This window comes from Pseudorca crassidens, chromosome 3 (assembly GCF_039906515.1).
Source record: "Pseudorca crassidens isolate mPseCra1 chromosome 3, mPseCra1.hap1, whole genome shotgun sequence".
Taxonomy (NCBI): domain Eukaryota; kingdom Metazoa; phylum Chordata; class Mammalia; order Artiodactyla; family Delphinidae; genus Pseudorca; species Pseudorca crassidens.
The window spans coordinates 6,898,662-6,920,153 of NC_090298.1; the positions used below are offsets into that span (position 1 = coordinate 6,898,662).

General features: G+C 48.9%; 2 protein-coding genes across 3 annotated transcripts in view; one reads left to right on the forward strand and one right to left on the reverse strand.

The window, feature by feature from the left end:
- ADCY2 (adenylate cyclase 2) overlaps positions 1-903 on the forward strand; it is a 433,654-nt gene extending 432,751 nt beyond the window's left edge. Inside the window, exon 25 of the mRNA XM_067730355.1 lies at positions 78-903. Within this exon, the coding sequence (XP_067586456.1) occupies positions 78-230 (153 nt within the window). The 3' untranslated portion in view covers positions 231-903. The remainder of the gene's footprint in view (positions 1-77) is intronic.
- A 4,354-nt stretch (positions 904-5,257) lies between these two features.
- On the reverse strand, positions 5,258-20,148 carry CFAP90 (cilia and flagella associated protein 90). Of its 2 annotated transcripts, XM_067730046.1 has the most exons (4): positions 19,803-20,148; positions 19,367-19,601; positions 7,288-7,404; positions 5,258-5,446 (listed from the first exon to the last, which is right to left on the reverse strand). In XM_067730046.1, the coding sequence occupies exons 2-4, from the start codon at positions 19,511-19,513 to the stop codon at positions 5,267-5,269; spliced, it is 444 nt and encodes a 147-aa protein (XP_067586147.1). In that variant the 5' UTR covers positions 19,514-19,601; positions 19,803-20,148; the 3' UTR covers positions 5,258-5,266. The 2 variants fall into 2 exon arrangements, with proteins under 2 accessions (XP_067586147.1, XP_067586148.1); XM_067730047.1 differs by lacking the exon at positions 19,803-20,148 and having other exon boundaries at positions 19,367-19,802.
- Positions 20,149-21,492: the final 1,344 nt, after the last annotated feature.

Sequence of the window (21,492 nt, forward strand, 5' to 3'; positions counted from 1 at the left end):
TTGTAGTCAAATGCCCTTTGAAAGGGTTGTGTCCGCACCGGCACTAAGCACTTCTTCATCTGTCCCTGTGCTTCCAGGTTACTGAGGAGACGAGCCTCATTCTGCAGACCCTGGGATACACTTGCACATGTCGAGGAATAATCAACGTGAAAGGAAAGGGGGACCTGAAGACATACTTTGTGAACACAGAGATGTCACGGTCCCTTTCCCAGAGCAACCTGGCATCCTGAAGCGTCGCCTCGGTTTTGGCAAGAAGACTGTATTTTCAGGAAGATAACAATGCACTTTCTGACTGCCACTTTTGTCCCTCGTTTGTGATGTGTGTGCTCTGTTCTGTCCTCTGGAGCCTCTGTAGACTCATTCCTGTGACCCGGTGGCCTGCCGTTTGGTGTCTGATGTGTGCCAAGATCGCCCTGCCATTTGCACCGTGCTTACTCCTGAGCAGAAGGGAAAGGAGTGCGCATTACAGCGGAAAAGCCTTCAGAGAAACTGACAGAGATGAGAGAGGCGAAATAGACAAAAATTCTTAAGGCAATAAAACTAGGGGGTGTATATTATCTTCCGGTGCATGTTCTTTTTTGGAAAAATATGGTAGCTCGCCAACCGCATCTGCTAGTCTGATACTAAAACACACAGTATGTGTGACTAAGTTGATTTCGTCACCCCCCCCATGGAATCCGACTGTGTTCACCCACGTGTCTCATTGCAGTGACTGTCCACGGGCCCAGCTGGGATCCGTGGCACCGTCACCTTGCTCTGTCGTGTCTCGTGCCAGCAGCACGTCACCATCCATCACCAGAATTAGTTCTTACAACCTAGGACTAGTTTTGTACCAAACACGTCTGATGTTTTGATGCCATTGTCTTTTGTAAGGTTAATTCATTAAAAGTTTTCTGTACTTTGGTTGATAGTCCGTCTCTTTCCCGCCCCTGCCCCCTCTTATTCTTTCTTCCGCGGTTTGCTCCAGAACTGAGTTGGTTTTCCACTGATTCTCCCATGGGCAGTTGTTTCAGAAGCAGAGATTGAACTCTCCTTGGGTAAATCAGATCGGGACAAAGTTTGTGATGTCGATCATTGATTACGCAACTCCCTGGAAAGAAAGACAGTATGCTTCACTGTGTCGCGTGGTCTGTTTTCACTTTGGCATCTCTAGGGAATATTTGCAGGGAAAAATATTTTACTAGTAAAAAGATTCTCTACTAGCAGCGGCACGCACTCCGTCCACATACTCTGATCTACTGTAATACGTCGGTAGAGCTATGAGGCCCCAAATAATTGGGAACTAGGTACATCAGCTTCACAATAGTCTGAACTAACGAGAGAAGCCACCAAAGCCCCACGAGCTGCCTGTTATGTCTGAGGAGACTTAAGAAGGCACAGGGACTTCCCTGGTGGTCCAGGGGTTAGGACTTCGCCTTCCAATGCAGGGGGTGTGGGTTCGATCCCTGGTCGGAGAACTAAGACCTCGCAGCCAAAAAACCAAAACATAAAACAGAAGCAATATTGTAGCAAATTCAATAAAGACTTTAAAAATGGTCAACATCAAAAAAAAAAAAAATCTTAAAAAAAAAAAAGGGCCCAAAGCCAACCTCGATGCATTTTTGAAGAAAGAAGACCTGGAAAACTGTGTTCTTGTAAATCCAACTCAAGAGTTTTGGTTTCTTTCTTCCCCTAAAGAAATCATACTTTGCCAAAGGGTGAAAAATAGGTCATGCATAATCAAATGTTTAAAAGCAAAGCCGCAAATGCCAGCCTGGCTGGGCACACCATAGCTCAGGGCAGGCATCTGTAAGAAGTCGAGGACCCCAGGGATGCATTAGGAAGCGGCTGGGAACTCGGACTTGAAGCAGGAGTCCTCCGTTTAATCCCTGACTGTTTTTTTTTACTAGCTGTGAGACTTTGAACACATTTTTCAGTTTCTCTTAGGACTTTTTTCCTCATTGGTAGCTCATGGGATCAGATCCGATTAAAAGAGCTAAAGACCGTGAGAGAGGCTGGCAGGTACCCAGGCCTTGCTCCAGCTTGTTGGACCCAGTGCATGGCAGGATCAACATGGCCACCCTGCCAGGGCTTTGGCTCATACTGGGTAAAAAGAGCTTATCGAAATTAATAACCGGCCTTCATCATCAAAGTGGGAATACAGCATGACTTGTCCAACTGTCTGCCCCAGTCAGAAAGGTTTTGATCCTATAATTGCCACTCAGCATTGACATTTATACATCTAATTCTCCAAAAAGGTGACTGAGAGAAGAAAAATAGTATAAGAGCATTTCTCTTCACTGTAACTGAAATCTGGACTAGGATGCCCTATGTTTCAGGGACTTCGAACTGCCCCTGTGGGTTCTTCCTCCCTTGGAGCCTACAGCATCCATCCTGGGGCTCTTTTTGTCACCTGCCCTTAAAGGTAGACACCTGCAGATGGGTGATTCACCCAGTGCCCTTAACTGTGCCCCTCAGCCCCTGCCCCAGATGCAGAAGGAGAACTGTTTTTCCCCAAAGCTGTATCTCCAGCCTTATCAAACAATAGCTTTTTTAAAGCAAGCAGAGTCATTATCAAAGTCCACCTCGCAAAGGCCTGTGCACACATGTGTCTCTCAAAGTGAGGTTCCCAACCAGCAGTATCAGCATCACCTGGGAACCTGTTAGAAATGCACGTTTTTCAGGCCCCAATGCAGACCTGCCAACTCAGAAATCCTGGTGTGGGGCCCAGCACGCTCCCTGTACTTTGCAGAGCAAGTCCTCCACATGATTCTGATCCCCAATCAAGCCTGAGGCCCCCAGCATTTTACAACAGAGGAACCAGCTGCAGAGAGGTTCAGGGGCTTGTCCGAAGTTTCCCAGTTGATCAGTGACTAAGACGAGACTAGAAGGGAAAACTGCCTGTTTCCTGAATTTGAACGTGTGACTTGTGGTCAAGGCTCCCTAAGTTCAGGCAACTACGGACATTGCTGTGAGCAAATCATGCAAATGAGAGGACTCGCCAGCCATGTCCATCATGGCTGCAGCATTGATAACATGTAAGAATCTTGCCTCAAAACCCTCCTTAACTCTCAGTCTTGTAGGAAGCCCCCCTCTCATGAAAAACACTGAGTCCAGTCCCCTTAACACTGCAGTATTTTTAATACATCTGTTTAGAAAAGTCTACGTTGTCATGACTCTTCCATGTTATTCTTTTCCCCAGCTCAGTGTGCTTTCCTAAAGACAGCAACACTCTGCTTTTGAAAAAAACACTGACAAATGGAAATTTAATAAATCAAAACAAATTATTTTAATGTATGTTTTTCTTTGATAAGATGACTAATGGGCATTCACTGATTGGCTTTAAGGTGTAAAAGTCAAGATGCTGAAAGAAATATAATTTTCCTTTGCTTCCTAATAAACAAGAGTGCTTTTGAAAGCTTGCCCAATTAAAGCCCTGCTTTTTAAAAGTAGTAGAAGGTTAAGGGAGTAGAATCTGACTTAAAGTAACTGAAAATAATCTGACATTAATTTATCGCTACTACGTTCAGATGAAGGCATTTCTTTTTTATTTATTTATTTATTTATTTTTGGCTGTGTTGGGTCTTCATTGCTGCACACGGGCTTTCTCTAGTTGTGGTGAGCAGGGGCTTCTCATTGCGGTGGCTTCTCTTGTTGCAGAGCACGGGCCTAGATGCATGGGCTTCAGTAGTTGCGTCACACAGGCTCAGTAGTTGTGGCTTGCGGGCTCTAGAGTGCAGGCTCAGTAGTTGCGGTGCACGGGCTTAGTTGCTCCGTGGCATGTGGGATCTTCCCGAACCAGGGCTCCAACCCGTGTCCCCTGCACTGGCAGGCAGATTCTTAACCACTGGGCCACCAGGGAAGCCCCAAAGGCATTTCTTAGAGATGGCTTGTCTTTCTTGGTAATCAAGACTGAAGAAAGAATAATTTATAAAAATTTCCATCACCCAAACTTTATATATTTTCTATCATGTTACTATAAACATGCTTAATGCACCCAAAGGCATTCCAAATAAACTACTATTTGTTTGAAAAAACATAGGAGACACCGACAGTGAAAAAACATTTTCAGAAGTATAAGGAAATAGTTAAGAATCATTCAGCCTTGAAATTGCCAGGAACGCAGTGTCATAAGTCCTTAGAGAATCAAGACAATAAAACCAGCAATGGAGGAATCAGCATTGAAATTAATTAGATCACCTGCCCATTAACTGCTAAGCTGTGGAAAATTTAATCATGATAGGTGAGGGATGATTTCTTGCAAGAAATCCATTCATTAAAAACACAGCCAATATCTTAATGCTTGAATAAGTTTCAAATCACCTCCAAACTAAACATTTCTAACTTTGGTTAAAGGCAGCAGCTGCTTCCTAAAAGAAAACTGTTCAAAGCGACAGTCACAGCCCCTATCGTGCAGGTTAAGACCACACTCCAGTGGCTTATGGATTCCCACACAAACTCCTCGAGGTTTAGAACTCCCACTTTAAAGCTGAGGAGATGTGGGCTCAAGTAGGTGAGTCCATTTGCCCTACCCCGTGCAGCTAGAAGGTGCAGGAGCCACAGTGTTACCCAAGTCTGTCGAGCGCCAAAGCCCGATCTCTTCCTGTGACCTCTGGCTGCTTCTCCACCGAGGGATGACAGCAGCATTGCTGGCCACCGAGGCCACCCATCCTACTAGGGACTTTTGTCCTCGGTTGTCCAAAATTCTGTTATTTGTGGCTCAGGCCTGTGGCGGGGTGGGGGGAGGAATGCTGTAGACGCTAGAGTTCAGCTGTGCCGAAAGGCAATTTCATTATCTCCCCATTAAGTATTGTTTGTGCTGTGAGACGGAGGTTTCCATAACCGGTAAGAAAAGGACCTGCGCACCATTGCCACGAGTGCCTCCGCCAGGAAGACTCACAGACGTGGAGAGGAGCGAACAAAGATCAGCCCAACCGCTGTCAAGGGGGAGCAAGGTTTTCATTGTATTCAGATGCTCATAATGGATCAGTCTCCAGCATCATTTCATCTGAAATCGGTTCGCGTGAAAACCGTCATACTAGGTAGGTGTCCATCCTCAGACTCGCAAGCCTTTGGCCAGGCTGGTCGCCAAGGAAACGTGCGGGAAGCAGCCCTGCGCGGTCCTTCCCGCGGTCCCAGTGCATCGGGGGCACATCAGGGGTCGCCCGCTGGCCCGGGAGGTCCACACAGGGACCCTGAGGCCGGCGCCACACCGCGTCCCCCCTTCCCCTCCCCCCCCCCCCCGTGCCATCCCTCTCGCCCGCGCCCTTCGGGCCATGCGAGGGCGTCAGGCCGGAGAAATGTGACCGAAGCCGGGAGCCTTGATGCTGGGGATGTCGTTCTTCCGGTAGAAGTCGGCCTTCACGTGGCCGGCGCGGCAGTGATCCCGGTTCGGGGGCTCCACAGGCTGGTGGATGCGCCGCCCATAGACAGAAGACGTCAGCACACACACTGGCCTCTCGCGCTCCTGTTGGGGGTGAGGGTCAGGGAGCAGAGCGCTCTTACCTGTCCAGCCCGCGTGCCGCGCATCTGCGCCCCACCTCCACCTGGCTTCTTAGGACCCCTCCACGCTGACGCCGGGGGAGGGGGACCTCTTTAACCAATTCACACCCTGTCCCCTCTGCTCAGGGCCTGCCGCTGTCCTCAAGTCTTTCAGAGGAAAGACCAAGGTCTCGCACGGGGCAACAGGTACCCACTGACTTCAGGGTCCTGTTCCTCCCCGTCTCCTCCTTTCTCCCCGAGCTCCTACTGCCTGTCTTCTGTCCGCCTTCTTCCTTCTCCCAGATACACATCTCCCCAGATCTCCCATCTCCCCAGACCTCCCATATCCCCAGACCTCCCATCTCCCCAGATCTCCCATCTCCCCAGACCTCCCATCTCCCAGACCTCTCATCTCCCCAGATCTCCCATCTCCCCAGACCTCTCATCTCCCCAGATCTCCCATCTCCCCAGACCTCTCATCTCCCCAGATCTACCATCTCCCCAGACCTCTCATCTCCCCTATCCCCCATCTCCCCATGCTCCATCCCCCAGACACCCTCATCTCCCCAGGCCCCCCATCATGTCCCCAGCCCCCTTCATCCCTTTCATTTTCTCCATCCCCTTAAAAGACTGTATTTCTCTGCATACCACTTATCAATACCTGGCATCCAGGTCATTATTTGTTTGGCTTTTATTTTTCTGTCTCCTCGTGGGAATGTCAGCTCTAGGAGGACAGACACTTCTGTTTTCTTCCCTTTATACTCAGTGGCACATGGGAGGTGCTCAAAAACTCTGACTGGATCTAAGTCATGCCAGGTGTGTGCTTATGAGAGAAAAGCACTAACTTCACTACCAACTTGGAATGAATTAACTCAAACCAAAACAACAGAAAAACAAAGTTAATGTCTGTGACTTAAGTGGGGATACTTCATAGTACCTCCATCACTTAATTTCACAGCAGTTAAAAGTTTCTTTGAAAGTGACCCGGTGGTCTTCTTAAACATTGGCTGCTACAGGCAAAAATCCTCTGATCCAAAGAGGAATCCCACCAGAAGCTTTTTCATCCAGATTTCTGTGTATTGTATAAGGATTATGATATTAATACAGAATCCAGATCTTAATAAACAGTCCTCGGATCAGATTTAGAGAGACAATGTCCTAGTGTGGAAGAGGGTCTAACCCAGCAGCAAGTGGGCTCGACCATGCCAAGGGGATGCACAGCCTCCTTCCCCCACCCCCATCCCTATCAACCCCCCTCTCTACGCCCACATCTCCAACCCACCACCCAACCCCTGTACCTGCTGTGAGCCTGACCTTCTCACCCTGTGAGTTTGGTTCCCTCTGTTGGTCACCACCCACCCTGTACAGCTGACGAGAAGCAAAGCCCTTCCTCTCAGAAAACCATGCAGAGATAAAAGAAGAACTGAGCCGTATGTGGTACATACAGTGGCCTGGTAACTTGGGAGAAATACTCTTTCCTGCATGTGTGGTTTCATCCCTGGAAGGCCAGTGTTCTTAGAACTATGATAGCCAGGCCTGGGAGGTTAAGCAAAGACCTGTTTATCTATTGAAAAGAACTCCTGAGTTTTGCTGTCATGGAACTGTTACATTCTAGAGGACCAACCAACAGTCACAAAAATTAATACACAGTTTAACATGGCAGAATGGAGTGAGCTGTGACAGTAGCTTAGTCTTCACTTCCTGGCACAGTGAGACAGAGGAGAGCCTCACAAAGGCAAGTTACGTGCAGCCAACCGCACACAGTGCTAAACACACACACACACAGTGAATCTGTTCACACCCAGCGATACCCTGCCTTACTATTACCTCCTCGTTAACATGGAGTCCCAGGCTTTTTGCATGTTCTCTGTCGTCTCGGTGCAATTTCTGATTATAACCTGGGTTCCTCTTAAAAACACAGTCATAGAGGGAAATGATTCCGGTCTGGGAATAAAAAGAGAAAGAAAGCCATGGTTTATTCAAGGGCTGAGCTGTGGAAGCTTCATGCGGCTTGAGAGCCCAAACTCTCCCTGATGAAGAGTGGAGATGTACAGAGATTCCCGACTGCACCGAACGTGTATGGGGAAGGTCACCACCCCTCAGGCAGTGACCAGAGCAGGGACGCCAGGCCCCAAGTTCCTGAGAGGCCCGACAGGATGGAGATGTTTCCAGGGACACTTTTCCTAGACTGTTACAGATTCCTTCTTCCCAGAGGAGGCTCCTGGCTCTCCCTGACTCCACCCTAGGGCTCAAGTCTTAAAATTATGATAATCCACTCAATATATGTGTTTTCTCCTCCATTTTTTTTTTTTTTTGGCCATGCCACGTGGCATGTGGGGTCTCAGCTCCCTGACCAGGGATCTTACCCGCGCCCCCTGCAGTGGAAGCTTGGAGTCTTAACCACTGGACCGCCAGGGAAGTCCCTCTCCTTCATTTCTACTTTTCTTGAATTTCTCAAATTTTGTATAATAGGCTCGTACTGCTTTGAAAAACTAACAATAACTGAATACTAGGACAATATACCCAAATAGAAGTTCTCCCTCTCTAGAGAGAAATATTTTCTTTAATCATATGTGGCAGCTATAAAAACTGTAATTCATATGTATATGAACACATATATTTGGTATATGTTATATATGTGTATATATACATATGTATAATATACACATATATCCAAACATAGTATAAAATACTCACACGCACAGCTCTAATGTGTTAGAAAATGATCCCGTTAACAGAGCTGCCATCTGTAACGTCTCCATTTTTTTACCCCCAATTTTTCTTACTACAAAAATAAAACTGCCTCATTTGGTAGCTAGTAAAAGGAATAGAAATCCACGCGTTAGCTGATCTTTAATCTTCGCCTTGTAAGTCAGGCCTGTCATTTCTGTTCCTCCAGCCCAGGGCCAGCTGCCTTGAATCCTCCAGCAGCAAAGGCAGATGCGCCACCTCGCTGGAATTTGGGATTGCGGGGCCTCTAACCTCTGCTTGCTTGTTTGTCTTTATCCTGAATAGCAATGTTAGAAGAGTCCCCCTCCAATGGAAGGACACAGAGGTAGAAGGTAACGGTGAAAAGGATGCACACTGCGTGCAGTCTGTTGGAAAACACATCCCGCCCATTCTCATTGTGGGAGCTCAAGAGCTGCTGACAACAGCGGATACGGCTGGAGTGTGATGTACCTTCAGCCCAGCCGTGAAAACTCCTTCACAGCTCATCTGTCCTGTGCACGACGTGCCACTCCAGCTCGGGAAGGTTTGAAGATAACTCAGACACGGCTGCTGTCCTGGTGCCATTAACCATCTAGTCAGGAAAACAACGCCGTCTTTTAGAAACATTATTTTCAAGTTCTTCAGAATTTCAGTGGTACCATGTTCAAGGCACTTATTCAGTGATGCTGGAATCCTGGTTTGCCTACGTTCCGAGTCACTCCAAGTGACTAGAGACAGGAGCCATGGCTTCTGAATCCGTGCCCTGATGGTCATTTAATGAGGTCACCTCGCAGGAGCTTCTTCTTGGCTTTGTCTTCCCTCCCCCACTCAGCTGCTGGGCCTCTGCACGCGTTGGTTTGGCCGGCCCTGACTTTCACGCCTCCTGAAGGCCACCTACACCCTACAACCTCCTGAAGGTAACCTTGTACTCGTGGGATTAAAAAGCAAAAGACCCAAATCAGTGGAGAGGTGATACATTATTCAGCTTTTGGTACTGTGAACATTGGCTAGCTGTTTGGGAAAAAAAGAAAAAGAAAGCTGGGTCTTCACATCACCCTATGGACAAAAGTAAACTCTGGATGGATTAGAAAAATAACTGAAAGGAAAACCCACAAGGGACCTCCTAGGCAAGAAAGCAATGGGGAAATATCACAAAGAAAATATCCATCACTTTGCCCATGTAAAAATCAGACATTTGCTTATCAAATAAAATTCAAACTTAAAAAACCTTCAGGAAATGAAGAAGAAATCTCAGTATCTTTAACATCAGTGTGTAGGATGTCCACAGAAGCAGAAGCTGGTGGGGTTGGCTGGGTGCTCACTTCTAGCCTAGAGAGATTAAGCAAACCTCACAGGAAACCTTTTTTTGGGTAAGCTACGGGGCCAGCGGGTCCGGCAGAGACACAGCAGAAGCTCAAGGATGCCACCCACTCTGCTGGGATGGTGGGACACAAATTCTCCAAAGGAGCATGCTCGCCTCCTGTAAAGGGGGTTTTGCAATGCAGACCCTTCCCTTTGGGGTTCAGAGCTACTGGCCAGGCCCGGCAGAGGCAGACACGAACAGTAACTTGAAACCCCATCACCCCTACATCACCCGCATTTACACGGTAACGTAGGCTGGGCTCTTGGTCATAATGTAGATTTTCCATTGTCACTGGAATCCCTCCTGGCCTGACTGACCCGTGAAATGGGTGTGTTTCGGGAAAGAGCTGCCGTGGGCAACAGAATGACCTGGTTTCCTAGGACCGAGCACCTGAGTGGGAGCTGCACCTGCAGCCAGAGCCCTTCTGCACCCTGAGAACCTTGGGCCAGAGAGGAGGAGGCCAGCGGCCAGTCTCTGCTCCCTGCAGTGACTAGCTGCTCCCGGGTGTGCGGCTCAGCCCCACCACAAGGGGCAGCCCTGACAGAAGGGGAAACAGGGATCCCCCTTGTGCTGGCTTCCTGTGCAGGTGGCCCATTCCCGCCTGCCCCTCCTGAACTGAGTAAGCCCCTGGGGTCCTTGGACTTGTCCTGGGAGAAAGACTAAAGAGGGAGGAACGAACTCAAGAACAGAATGAGAATGCCATCGCTGTTACCTGAACGAGGAAGGAAGTCTTGCTTCATTCTGTCCCCTATGATGGAGAAACCCACTGCAATATGCAGCTTTACAGAATAATGCCTATTTCTTCTCATTCTAATTGGGTCTCCTAAAATACTCTATGGAAGTAAGATCTATGAGCAGCAATGCCGGACTCCCATCCCCAGGATTAGGTACCAACAGCCTACTATATCTTAGAAGAGTCTTTATTAGAAATCTCACTGCTGACGGATGTGATCAGAATCTTTAAGTCTTCTGTGTGGGGATTTTGCTTACTCAGGACTTTCCAGAGTAAAAACGAGTTTTTTTCTATCATTGAAAAATAAGAAAAATTTAATCCATCACCAGGCAGGCAGCCTTACTTAGTAATATGACTGTCCATTTCCAAATCCTAATCAAACCAAAAATCTGGGTTTTCCCGGATTTTAATTATTAATCTTTCTTCTTTCAGTCTTTTTTATTCCTTTATGATTTGAAGCAGAATGATATTAAGAAAAGCCAAACTGGATTTAGATGCTGCCTCAAAACAGAGCTTCTGGGTTCCTGATATTTTGCTATTAAAATCTCTCAAGGGATTTCCTCTATTTCACAGATGACTGTTTTTTTTTTTTAAAGTCAAAGCAGAGCCCCTTTATTTTTCTCTCATGATTTCCTTAGCTCCTTTGTGTTTTGAGTATCATTATAATGTATTCTGGTCTTATTCTGGTCGTGGTGTCTGATCGCCCACGATCAGTTTCCCTATGGTGACCCCTACTCCTAACACTGAAAAATCACTCCAGTCTGTAGCCCTGGGCTGACGCCGTAAGACCAGTGGGGGCCTTCAGTTTTCAGCCTCCAAAGCACATTGGGTCTACTTTGTGCCAGGCACTCTCCTAGACTCTGGAACAGAAATAGGGAGACCCTACTTTAAAGGAGACCACCTAAAGGCTGGGAATGGAAATAAACCCACTAATTAAAATATCTCAACATAACACCCAGGGAGGAACAGAGGTATGTACAAAGTACAGTAGCACCAAAGAAGGAAGGATCAGCTTTTGTCTGGCCTGGGGGTAACAAGTGGATGCAAATGAAGTTGACAGGAGGGACCACACCACTGTAGCCAAGGCCACTGGGGAGTAAGCTCCCTGTGTGTTAAATTCATATGTTGAAGTCCCAACCCCTAGTACCTCAGAACATGACCTTATTTGGAAATAAGATTACTGAAGGCGTAATTAGTTGAGGTCAGACTGGGATAGGGTGGGTCCCTAATCCAACAAGACTGGTGCCCTTATTAAAAGAATTTGCACACAGGCACAAATAGGCAGAAAGTGAAGATGATATGAAGAGACACAGGGAGAAGACAGCTGAGCTAAGGAGAGAGGCGGGGGGACAGCTTCTCCCTCACAGCCTCAGAAGGGACCAACTCTGCCAGCACCTTGATTTCAGATGTCTAGCCTCCAGAAACTGTGAGGCAATAAACTTCTGTTGTTTAAGCAGCCAGGTCTGTAGTACTTTGTTACAGCAGCTCTAACAGCATACGCGATAAGGAGAAGTAGCCATCTTTTGAACGATGGAAAGTAAGGATAGAGATAGTACAAAGGTTACTGCAGTGGAACCAGAGACCCAACCATGGAACACTCTGCTCAGGTAAACTGAATCGGTAGACCTACTGGCTTGGTAGACATCACCAATGTTCAGTGCTCCTCTACTGACTACACAGAGGATTAATCTTCCCTCTCCTTTAGGTTAGTGAAGCCATGAGCCCAGTTCTAACCAATGAATGGTGCGTAGAGGTGACATGTGACTCTTCGATCGGAAGTATTTAAGAGCTGGTGCCAGGGACTCCTGAAGCTTCAGACTGAGGTGTTAGCAGCTTCCACGGTGGCCACAGAGGGACGGTACTGGGCAGAGTCACCCTTCTGATCCCTGTTGGACGCTTAGCATGAGAAATAAGCTTTGTTTCAGGCCACTGAGACTTTGGGGGTTGTTCATTACTGCAGCATAACCTAGCTTATCATGACTAATGCAAGTTCATAAACAAGGAGGAAGTCCTAGCCTACCACCTCCAGCCCACAGGGTGCCTGGGGGCTGTCTCTTCTGGGGTTGTGGGCTTTATTATACCCAGTGCCTCCTCCCAAACTTGGAAGCTCTCTTCCTCCCAGAAGTTACACAAACTCTCACACAAATAGTTGGGGGAAGATTTTGAGCAAACTGAGATTCAAGTCCTTTATTTTCTCCTCCCTTTCAGACCATTCTGAATATAAATGCACTCTTCATTGTAAGTTTCCATCACAATTAGGCCAGGGCCAAGTGACCAGCTCTGGCCAGGAAATGTGGGTGAAACCAGCGGACGCCATCTCCTAGGCCTGGTCCCTAAGAAACTCACAGCAGGCCTCCACACTCTCTCTCCTTGCTCACTGACCAGCAATTTAAAGGATCCAGGGAGAGACCCAAAGTCCCAAAGATTCCCAGGCCCTGGCAATAATGGAGTCACTAAAACAGAGAAGCTCAGTTTCCCAAGTAACTGCATTAAGAAGACCCGCCCAGGAGAAACATACATGTTGGGCTGTATTTCATTACGTTATGTTTATATGCTTAAGGCCACCGGCACACTTATGTTAACAACCTGCTCTCTGGAGAAAAAAGACCTGATTTGTAGTGTTTGCTAATTTCTGTGGTGTAAATACTCCCATCATGGCCAATTTCAGGCTTCCAATTGAATGCAGAGTTCAGAAGAGATGCTAAAAGTCCCCTCTTTGTCAGTATGATCAGGCTCTGACACACCACTAGTTAAGACTCTCAGGGTTTGGGGTCCATTTGTTTGCATAGCACATCCTAGCCCACCTTTATTAATAAGGTTATGACCGAGCTCCTCTCATCTCCTCTCCTCAGGGGACATAGTACTGCTATCTCTCACCTGGAGGCTTTCAGGTACTGTTTGCCTACCCAGAGCTTTGTGACCTACTTTTAAAACTGAAAATTCCCAAGGTGACTGAAAATGGTTTTCTTTGATTCATAAGGGCCTCATTTTACTTCTGATAAATTCAGTGCTTCTCCTTGGGAGTCAAGCAGTGTATGAAGCTTAAGGAGTATGTTTTCATTAATTTTAATATTGTTCAAAATTCTATCTCTCAGAAGAAATGTCGCTTGTCAAGGACATAATGATAACTTTTTAAAAAGGACAATACTCAACTATTCTCTTTGGTTTGTGGCAAAGATTGTATTTCCTCTCTGGTGTGTTAAGATCACAAGTTTGGGAAATTTTCATAACTTTCCAAATAATCTGAATAGTTTATCAATTTAATAAGAATGAAGCCAGTTGCCTTCTCTCTTCCATTGATACCAGCTCCCCATTTGCCCCCTCTTCCGCCCCCTGCCCCCCAGCAATTCACATCAAGGAAGAAAGGGCCATCCACGGGGGCTGAAACCTGAATCTAGTCTTACATGTTGTCACTTGGTCAAATATATTGGGGAAAATGCTGTTTGTTTTCATGTATCATTTGCTTGTTGTACTTCTTAAAAGGGGATGATTTTGAAAAAAAGTCTGAGATACACTATTAAATGAAAAGAGCATGCTGCAAATATATACACGTAGATGCGCGATCGTGTGTGAACATGTTCTTATATTTAAAAGTTTGACATACATGACTGCATTCATAAACGCATGTGGAAAGGCATGCACCGTGTGCTCACATGGGTGGTCATGACTGGTGGGAACCAACTGGTAGGAAATTCCCTATTCCTGGTGTTTCCTTCCAGAGGAATCACTTCCACTAGAAGGGCATACATGACCTCTCCTCTCACTCCTTTATCCCTCTTGGGTGACCTGTCCCCCTTCCACCTGCCCTGGAGGAAGACACTGAGCCCCACCCTCCAGGCCTTAAGTTCCCAGGGGCAGGTCACTGAACAGTACAAGCGCAGCCAGCTCAGACAGATAGCGGCAACCAGAGTCCACTCCCAAGTTTAGTCCCCCGAGGAGAAGAGCAAGGTCAAGGATAACCCAAACAGCAGATAATCCAAAAGGAAACCTCTGTTTAGTCTAAGAAGCTAAGCTCATCAATCGCTGACTTGTCTCTCTGTTTAAAAAATCCGCATCCATTTATTCATCCTCACTGGTTCATTAGCCAGTGAGACCGTGGGCACTCTTTCTATCGCTGAGGACAGAGGATTCGCACAAATAAATCCCTGCCCTCATGGAGCTCATATTTTAATAGGAGAGAAAAAACCAACAAGATAACCAAGTGAAATATTTAGTAGGTTAGATACTAACACATGCAAAGGAGAAGATCAGGCAGGATGGGGAGTGTGTCTTGGTGGGCAGGGCGCGGGGCAGGCACACTTGCATTTGGCTAGTACACATTGGGACTGGAGTGCATGCGGGTGCAAGATGGATAAGATAGAGAAACTTGCCTAGATTTTGACAGGTGGCCCAGCAACAGAACTGGAGCTCATGTGTCCTCCACAGCCCCTAGGAGTGGCCAAGCCTGTATGGCAGATGTACTTGATGCCTAAAGGTGAAGAGGGTCCAGGAAGGGCTTGGGGAGCTGGTATTTAATGCTTCCTGTATCCTGGACGTGGGCATAGGGACACCCCTTTGCACCTCTGTGCAGTCAACACCCATCGTTATGTTTACCAAGCGCTTGGCTGCACGAGGCAAAGGAAATTCAGTATCAGGAGGGTAAAGAAACAGTCAGCCCCTTGCCTCTTTCTCTCCACCACACACCGTCACAGAAAGTCGGCTAATCCCACCAACACTAAGGTTGGACTTTCTGAGCAAAGCTTCACTCAAGACACAGCTACCCACAATTCACATTAGCATGAAGGAAAGCATATTCTAAAACTGCCTAAGATTTTTTTTTAATGTAGCTTTTAGACTTTGAGAAATTTAATCAAAACTGTCATAAAAGGGCATTCTCCTTTGACTTAGCCTTTCCATTTCAGTAGCAGAAATGTTGCACGAGGCAGAAGAAGAAAAAAGTAATTTCAAAACACCATTGAACTGAATCTATGGAACACTATTTCGTAGAAAAAGCCCACACTGCTAGAGGCTCCCTAGGGAGCAGGACAGCACTTGACAGCATTTTCGCTGGCAGCTTTAGAGGACAAATTTGTCTTAAGATCCAGGGTATTACTGGGGCTTTAACTAAGTGTGCTGCTGCAAGAGCTTTGACTCTGGGCTCCTGCGGGGGAGATGCCTTATAGAACATCAGGAACCACCAGATTGTCACGCAGACTACCTGCCTCACCTGTGTTAATTTCCAACAGTGAACAAGATGGAGGATAAAAGGCCCCAGGACCGGTCCCTCAATGAAAGGAAACTCTAATCATCACTAAGAAGAACAAATAATAAGAAGAAGAGCTCTTCCTACATTGGGCTTACTACGTGCCACTTTCCACCCATTAATTAAATTAATTCTCATAAGAGCTCCATGCATTTGGTGCTGTTCAATCCCTGATCCCGAGACGGGCAAGGTGAGACAGAGTGTTTGAACTAATAACACAGAGGACTAATAATGCAGGACGCCTGGGCCTGTGCTACTAAGGAACTAACCGGTGAGTGTGACACACAGCAACTGACTTAAGAGCTACTTTTGCAATGTTTCTTCCCAGCTCTGAGCGGGGCCTGGAATTATTTACAAAGAATTTAGGGGCAGGTGAGACCCCAGCAAACCTGTGATACAGAGTTCATCCTTTTTAGTCCAAATGATCTCAAGGTCAGAGAATCAGCTTCTGGAATCCTGTAGCTGATTGAATACCAGCACATACAAGGTCATTATTGCCATTGGTAGCTGGCTTGCAAATGGACTTTGAAATGTCTTTTGTGGTTCTTGCTGCTTTGAAGGCTTTTTTATTTAGTTGTTAACCTTTCTCCTGCATCATTTTTTCCCCTGTGACGCTAAAGGCCTCAGGACTTGAACTTGCCTGTGACCCCAGCTATCAACAGTACTGAATTTTTTTTTCTTAAAATCTGCTTTGCATTAATTTGTCTAAGGCCCATCCCTCCATTGGCAGTAAGACATCAGAGCAGATGTTGGCAAGCATTTTCTGTAAAGGGACATATAGTCACTGTTTTAGGCTTTGCAGGTGCCATGGTCACTGTTGCAACTATTCAACTCTGTGTGGTTGCCATTGACAATACTATACACATGGGCATGTGACTGTGTTTTAATAAAACTTTTTAATACAGCTGGCAGGGCAGATTTGGCCCAGGAGGCTTCCTATGCATGGCCCCTGCACCAGAGGGGTACATTTCTTGCCCACTTCTGATCTGCTTCCAAGTACGGAGCCCTGGTCACCTCATACCTTGGGCGTCTCTCTGCCCCTTGGTTGATTTGCCCCAGAAAGGTGGAGCCATGTGTCAGATTGGTGAATTTAGGAAGAATAAACTGAGTCTGCCAAACTCAACTCTGCCCCTTTTCCCTTGGTAGTGTCTGGCCCACAGGGGGTAGAGGGGTCTTCTCTGCTTTTTCCGGCACCCACAGCTCTCGTGGCTGGATGGGTAAATCCATCTGATTCAGAGCTTCAGTCTCCCCAAGCCCAAACCCATTTGCCCAGAGTCCTTAGCGGGATCCTGCACCCTGGCTTTTTTCTCTGACAGATATGTATCTTGGTCCCCACCTGCTTAATCCTTTATCTTATTTCCCTATAGCCTCAAAGTGGTAATCAATAAGACCCCTCAAAGATACACATAAAATGGTGTACTGTGAATTTTTTCATTATGTCAAGAAGCTGGATAATACTTATATACTTTCAATAAAACAGCGTGGACCAACTTAAAACATCAAGACTCCTTGATTTTTGGCTGGTTCTCTCATGCTGTGCATTAATGCTATGCGTGACTCATAAATTCACTGGCAATAAGTTCTTTCAAAATATATTGCTCATGGGAGGAAAAGATATGAGGTCCATGGTGGCTGTGAGGTTGGGAACCACTGCTCTCAATCCCGTTCCTGTCTTAATGGTCAGCAGAGATATTCAAGCTCGGGCCAGTCAGGAAACAGGGAGGCAAGGACAGATGAGCTACAGGCGTCCCCTTTCTTCCTCCTGTCCTTTTGTCCTTCCATATCGTCAAAGCCAAGCAGAGAGGCGCTACCAGATACAAGAGATCCTCCTGGCTGAGGTTTATGTGTTGGTTTGCTGGGGCTGCCAAAACACGAAGTACCCAGAACCAGGGGCTAAGCAACAGACATACACTGTCTCACAGTTCTGGTGGCCAAAGTCGGAGATCAAGGTGTCAGCAGAGCTGGTTCCTTCTGAGGGCTGTGAGGGAAGGATCTGTTCCCAGCCTCTGTCCATGGCTTACAGACAGCTGTCTTCTCCCTGTCCATTCACATCATTTCCCCTCTATGCAGGTCTGTCTCTGTGCCCAAATTGCCTCTTTTCCTAGACGGCAGTCATTTTGGATCAGGGCCCCCCACTAAGGACCTCACTTTGATTACCTCTGTAAAGACCCTGTCACCAAATAAAGTCACATTTTGAGGTGCAGGGGATTAGGACTCTAACATAAGAATAATAGGGGGACACGGTTCAACACATTACAGTTGTCTAAACTAGACATTACTGCTTCTGTTTGCACAGCTAAGCTCCGTGGTATCCTTTCACATGTGGCGAGTACTCAAATGTGTGCTGACCTGATCTAAATGGGGATTCACTTGGGCTCTGTGGATTGTGGGTAGGGAGAAAAGGATGTGTTTGGTGGGAACACCTCACACATCAGGAGGGAAAGACCTCCTTCCTCCCAGGCACTTGGTTAATCTATAGATCCCTCTTCAGGCCACCCCTTATCACTGCAGGCTGAGCATCTCCAATCAATGCGCCTTTTAATAATGATGCCCCTGCTCCCCCAGCTGCAAGACAGGCTGCAGCAACGTACAGTACAAGACACTGGATGGAGACTTTTAGGAAAAACATGGAGAAGAAAGGAATAAACGACCCCCGCAAATTCTGAATGTTTCTTTTCCTTTCCCTTTTCTTGCTGGTTTGGCTGCAGGGTGGCCTTCGCAGACCCTCAGGCTTTCCCCACGACTCGTGTGTGCCTGGTGAGGCCCGGCCACAATCCTGGGACGCTCCCAGCCGCGCTCTCCCTGCCAGCGGCAGTTCAGCCCTGCCTCGATGTTTCCTTGTTCGCAGGCGGGCTTCTAGGAGGGTTTCCGCGCCCTGGGCGGTCCGGGCTCAGTCACTGCGGCGAAAGCCTTCAGGTAGTGGCTGTTTTCGGGCCGGCCCAGGCCTGCAGCAGGCAGACCCCAGAAGCAGCAGTGCCCCTGCCGGCTGGGTGGCCCCGCGCTCCTGCGACCCTCCTCCAGATCCTGGGCACCAGGCCCACCTTGCTGCTCCCGGCAGAAGTAGAAGCCCAGGGGCTCTCCCTCACTTCCCCCCGGGGGAAAGGTCGGCCCTAACCCACCCCTAAAAGGCTCCAAACACCCGCTGAGCAGTCCCGGCCGCCCAGCCCGCACGCCCGGCCTCGCAGCCCCCTTCCAGGTGAGCGTTTTTCCCCTCCCCCCATCCCCACACCCGGCTCCGAGCCTGCCCATGCTCTCGTGGGGGGCGCGGGGGTCCACCTTACGCCGGTGGTCGTAGTCGCGGTACTCTGAGGTCTAGGAGCCCCAGAGGGAGGCCACTCTCCTACCCTCCCACCACCTTTGACCCGTACGCCCCCTGACTCCCTGCGCCCCGCCCCGAACCCCGCACAGGCAGTGTCGCTCAAGCCCGCCCCAGCTCTTCTGTGCAGCCCTGCCCCGGAGTCCTAACCCGAATCTGCAGCCCCACCTCCCCGGCCCTCCACACTCCGCGGGGCGGCCCCGGCCTGCAGCCCCGCCCCCAGAAGCCCTCGCCGGCAGTGTAACCCCGCCCCCAGCATCCTCCCGGGCAGTGTAGCCCCGCCCCACCCCTTCTCCCTCTAACGCCCTCCCCGGAGGTCCCCCATTCCCCCTCCCCCAGGCCCCTCCGGGATAGTGCGGCCAGGCCCCCAGGACCCCTTCCTGGCAGTGTGACCCCGCCCCCAGCACCCTCCTAGGCAGTGTGATCCCGCCCCCAGCACCTCCCTGGCCCCTCCCCCGCAGTGTAGCGCTGCCCTCAATCCTCCCCCTACCTCCCGTCCCTGCTCTCCAGCCCGCCCCGCCCGCCCCGCCCCGGGCCGCTCACCCTGCCCTGGCGGTAGTAGTAGCTGTACTCCTTGGGGTCCTGGCGCCGCGGCGGGACGTAGCTGAAGGCGGACTGCGCGGAGATGGGCGGCGGCCGGGGCTTGCCCCGCAGCGTGGCGGCGGTGATCTCCTCATCCTCGTCCTCCATCCGGCCGCAGTGCTCGGTCCCGCCCCTCGAGGGGTCTGGTCCCAGTCCGCCCGCCGCAGGCTGCCCGGCGCCCACGTTCGGCCGTTGCCTGGAAATCGAGGGGGCGCAAAGCTAGGCTGGACTGCGGGGCGGGGAGGGGGTGGGGCCGACCCTCCCCCGCCCCCCGGCACCTCTGTGCACACCCGGGTCTTTCCTTCTTGGAGCGTCGGGGGAGCCTCACCGGCTAAAGCCGCTGCGGGGTTCCCGGGTGGGAGGCACCTCTGGGATCCGCACTTTCCACCCTGCTTACCCTTCTCCACGCAGTGTCGGTTCGTTCACTCAGAGACCATTGTTCGCTGGGCAGTTAATGACCTTGCATCTACTGAGTGCCGGCGCTGGGGATGTAGCCTTGAACCAAGCAGCCCTTGTCCACCGGGATCTGACAGTCTGATGACGAAGACAGGTGATAGGTGTGAAAACGCAAGTAACTTGAAGAGGGTCTGGGACAGTGCTGCCCAGTAAGAAGACAGAGAGGGCCGCGTGTGTAATGTAAAACTTTCTGGCAACCTTGCTCTCATCCTCCCCTGGGCAGAGGTCCTCATAAAAGCACCAGCAAAGGAAAAAAAAAAAAAAAACTCTTATAGTCTACTGCCACTTTCAACCTCTCCAGTCTCTTTTAAAGACCGGATATAGGAGCTCAGCTAATGGTCAGGAGTCGTCACAAGCCTTACACAGGTGATGTGATCTCACACTTTGCAAAATGGGAGCAGTCGACACCAATTATCTTGAGACCTCAGTTAAAAGTGAGACCGAAATCGTTTCATTGAAAAATCCTTTTCCACAGATGTGTGGACGTGCTTCTGTTAGCTTCGATTTCAATTTCAATTTGTTCTGCACCAGACTGACAGCTGCACAGGGCATGGTTGCACACATACACTCTCTCTGATGGCTCAAGTCTGGCACACAGTAGGTACTCAGCAGATACTTGGTGACTCAGTAAGAAATACAGCTGCCATAATGGCTTGTGTACCTTCTAAAGGTGAGTCTGAGACAAGGGCTTGGATGCTCTTGCTTTATTTGGGAGGTAATTCCAAGGAGCAGGCGGGAGGGACCAGAGGAGTGAGTGCAGCAGGGAAGTCTGTATAAGGCTGAATTCTCAAGGTCACCCCTGAGGGCAGCTGGAGCTCGACCTTGCCCAAGACTTTCTGAGGAGCCTGGAGCAGCCTCTCAGAACCACCTGCAGTTCAACATGAAGGCGCTTTTTATTTCTTGTTCCCAGTCCTCCTGGGGTGAGACTGCCTTCTGGTTTGTTCACTTCTGACTTTGTAGGACCCCTGCCCAGTGCTGCCTAGGCTCCCTGTGGGTCTCCTCGGTGCCGGAGAAGCCCTGGGGCTGACAGTGACAGGCACAAGGCATCAACCTGAGGCAGCGTGCTGCTGTCAGGAGGTGGGTGTAGCCCCATGGAACGGCCACCACCCTGGGGGTGGTTTCAGATGTGAGGCTGAGAGGCTGCAGGGCGGGAAGCAGAGGTGGAGGAAACAACAGGTAAGACCAACTTTGCTACTTTCAATTATCAAGAGATTTTAGTTCCTTTATAAAATAACATTTTTCCTCTATGATCCTATTATGTATTCTGGGGACATGAGTGGAATACAAGGTCAAAGAGTCTAATGTGTTTAAGTCCCTTGTGTCTGTGACTTGTACTTGCAAAGTTCTGCGTGGGGGGAGGGAAGGATAAAAGAATGAAAACCCTGCTCTTAAAATAAGTGGGTTAATAGTACAAGAAGGCACGCTGAGTACAAGTTAACTCTGCAGGAGATCAGATCATCTTTGTTTCACATGTTCAGGTCTACAGTCCTCCGCTCTACCAGCTGAGCTATCGAAGGGTGCACAGATGAGCTTTGTTTCAAATGCCAACCTCAGTAGTCTGGGATGTCTACCCCCCTAATCCCATGCCAGCCTCATGGATATACACCGGCGCCCGCAGCTGACGCTGGGTG

Bases quoted from the DNA above. Each gene is read 5' to 3' on its own strand.
- CFAP90 (XM_067730046.1), bottom strand. From the start codon at position 19,513: ATGGAGGACGAGGATGAGGAGATCACCGCCGCCACGCTGCGGGGCAAG. The intron at 7,405-19,366 runs GTGAGCGGCCCG...TTTTATTCCCAG, and splicing joins ACTACTACCGCCAGGGCAGG to ACCGGAATCATTTCCCTCTA. The intron at 5,447-7,287 runs GTAATAGTAAGG...CACCCCCAACAG, and splicing joins GACTCCATGTTAACGAGGAG to GAGCGCGAGAGGCCAGTGTG.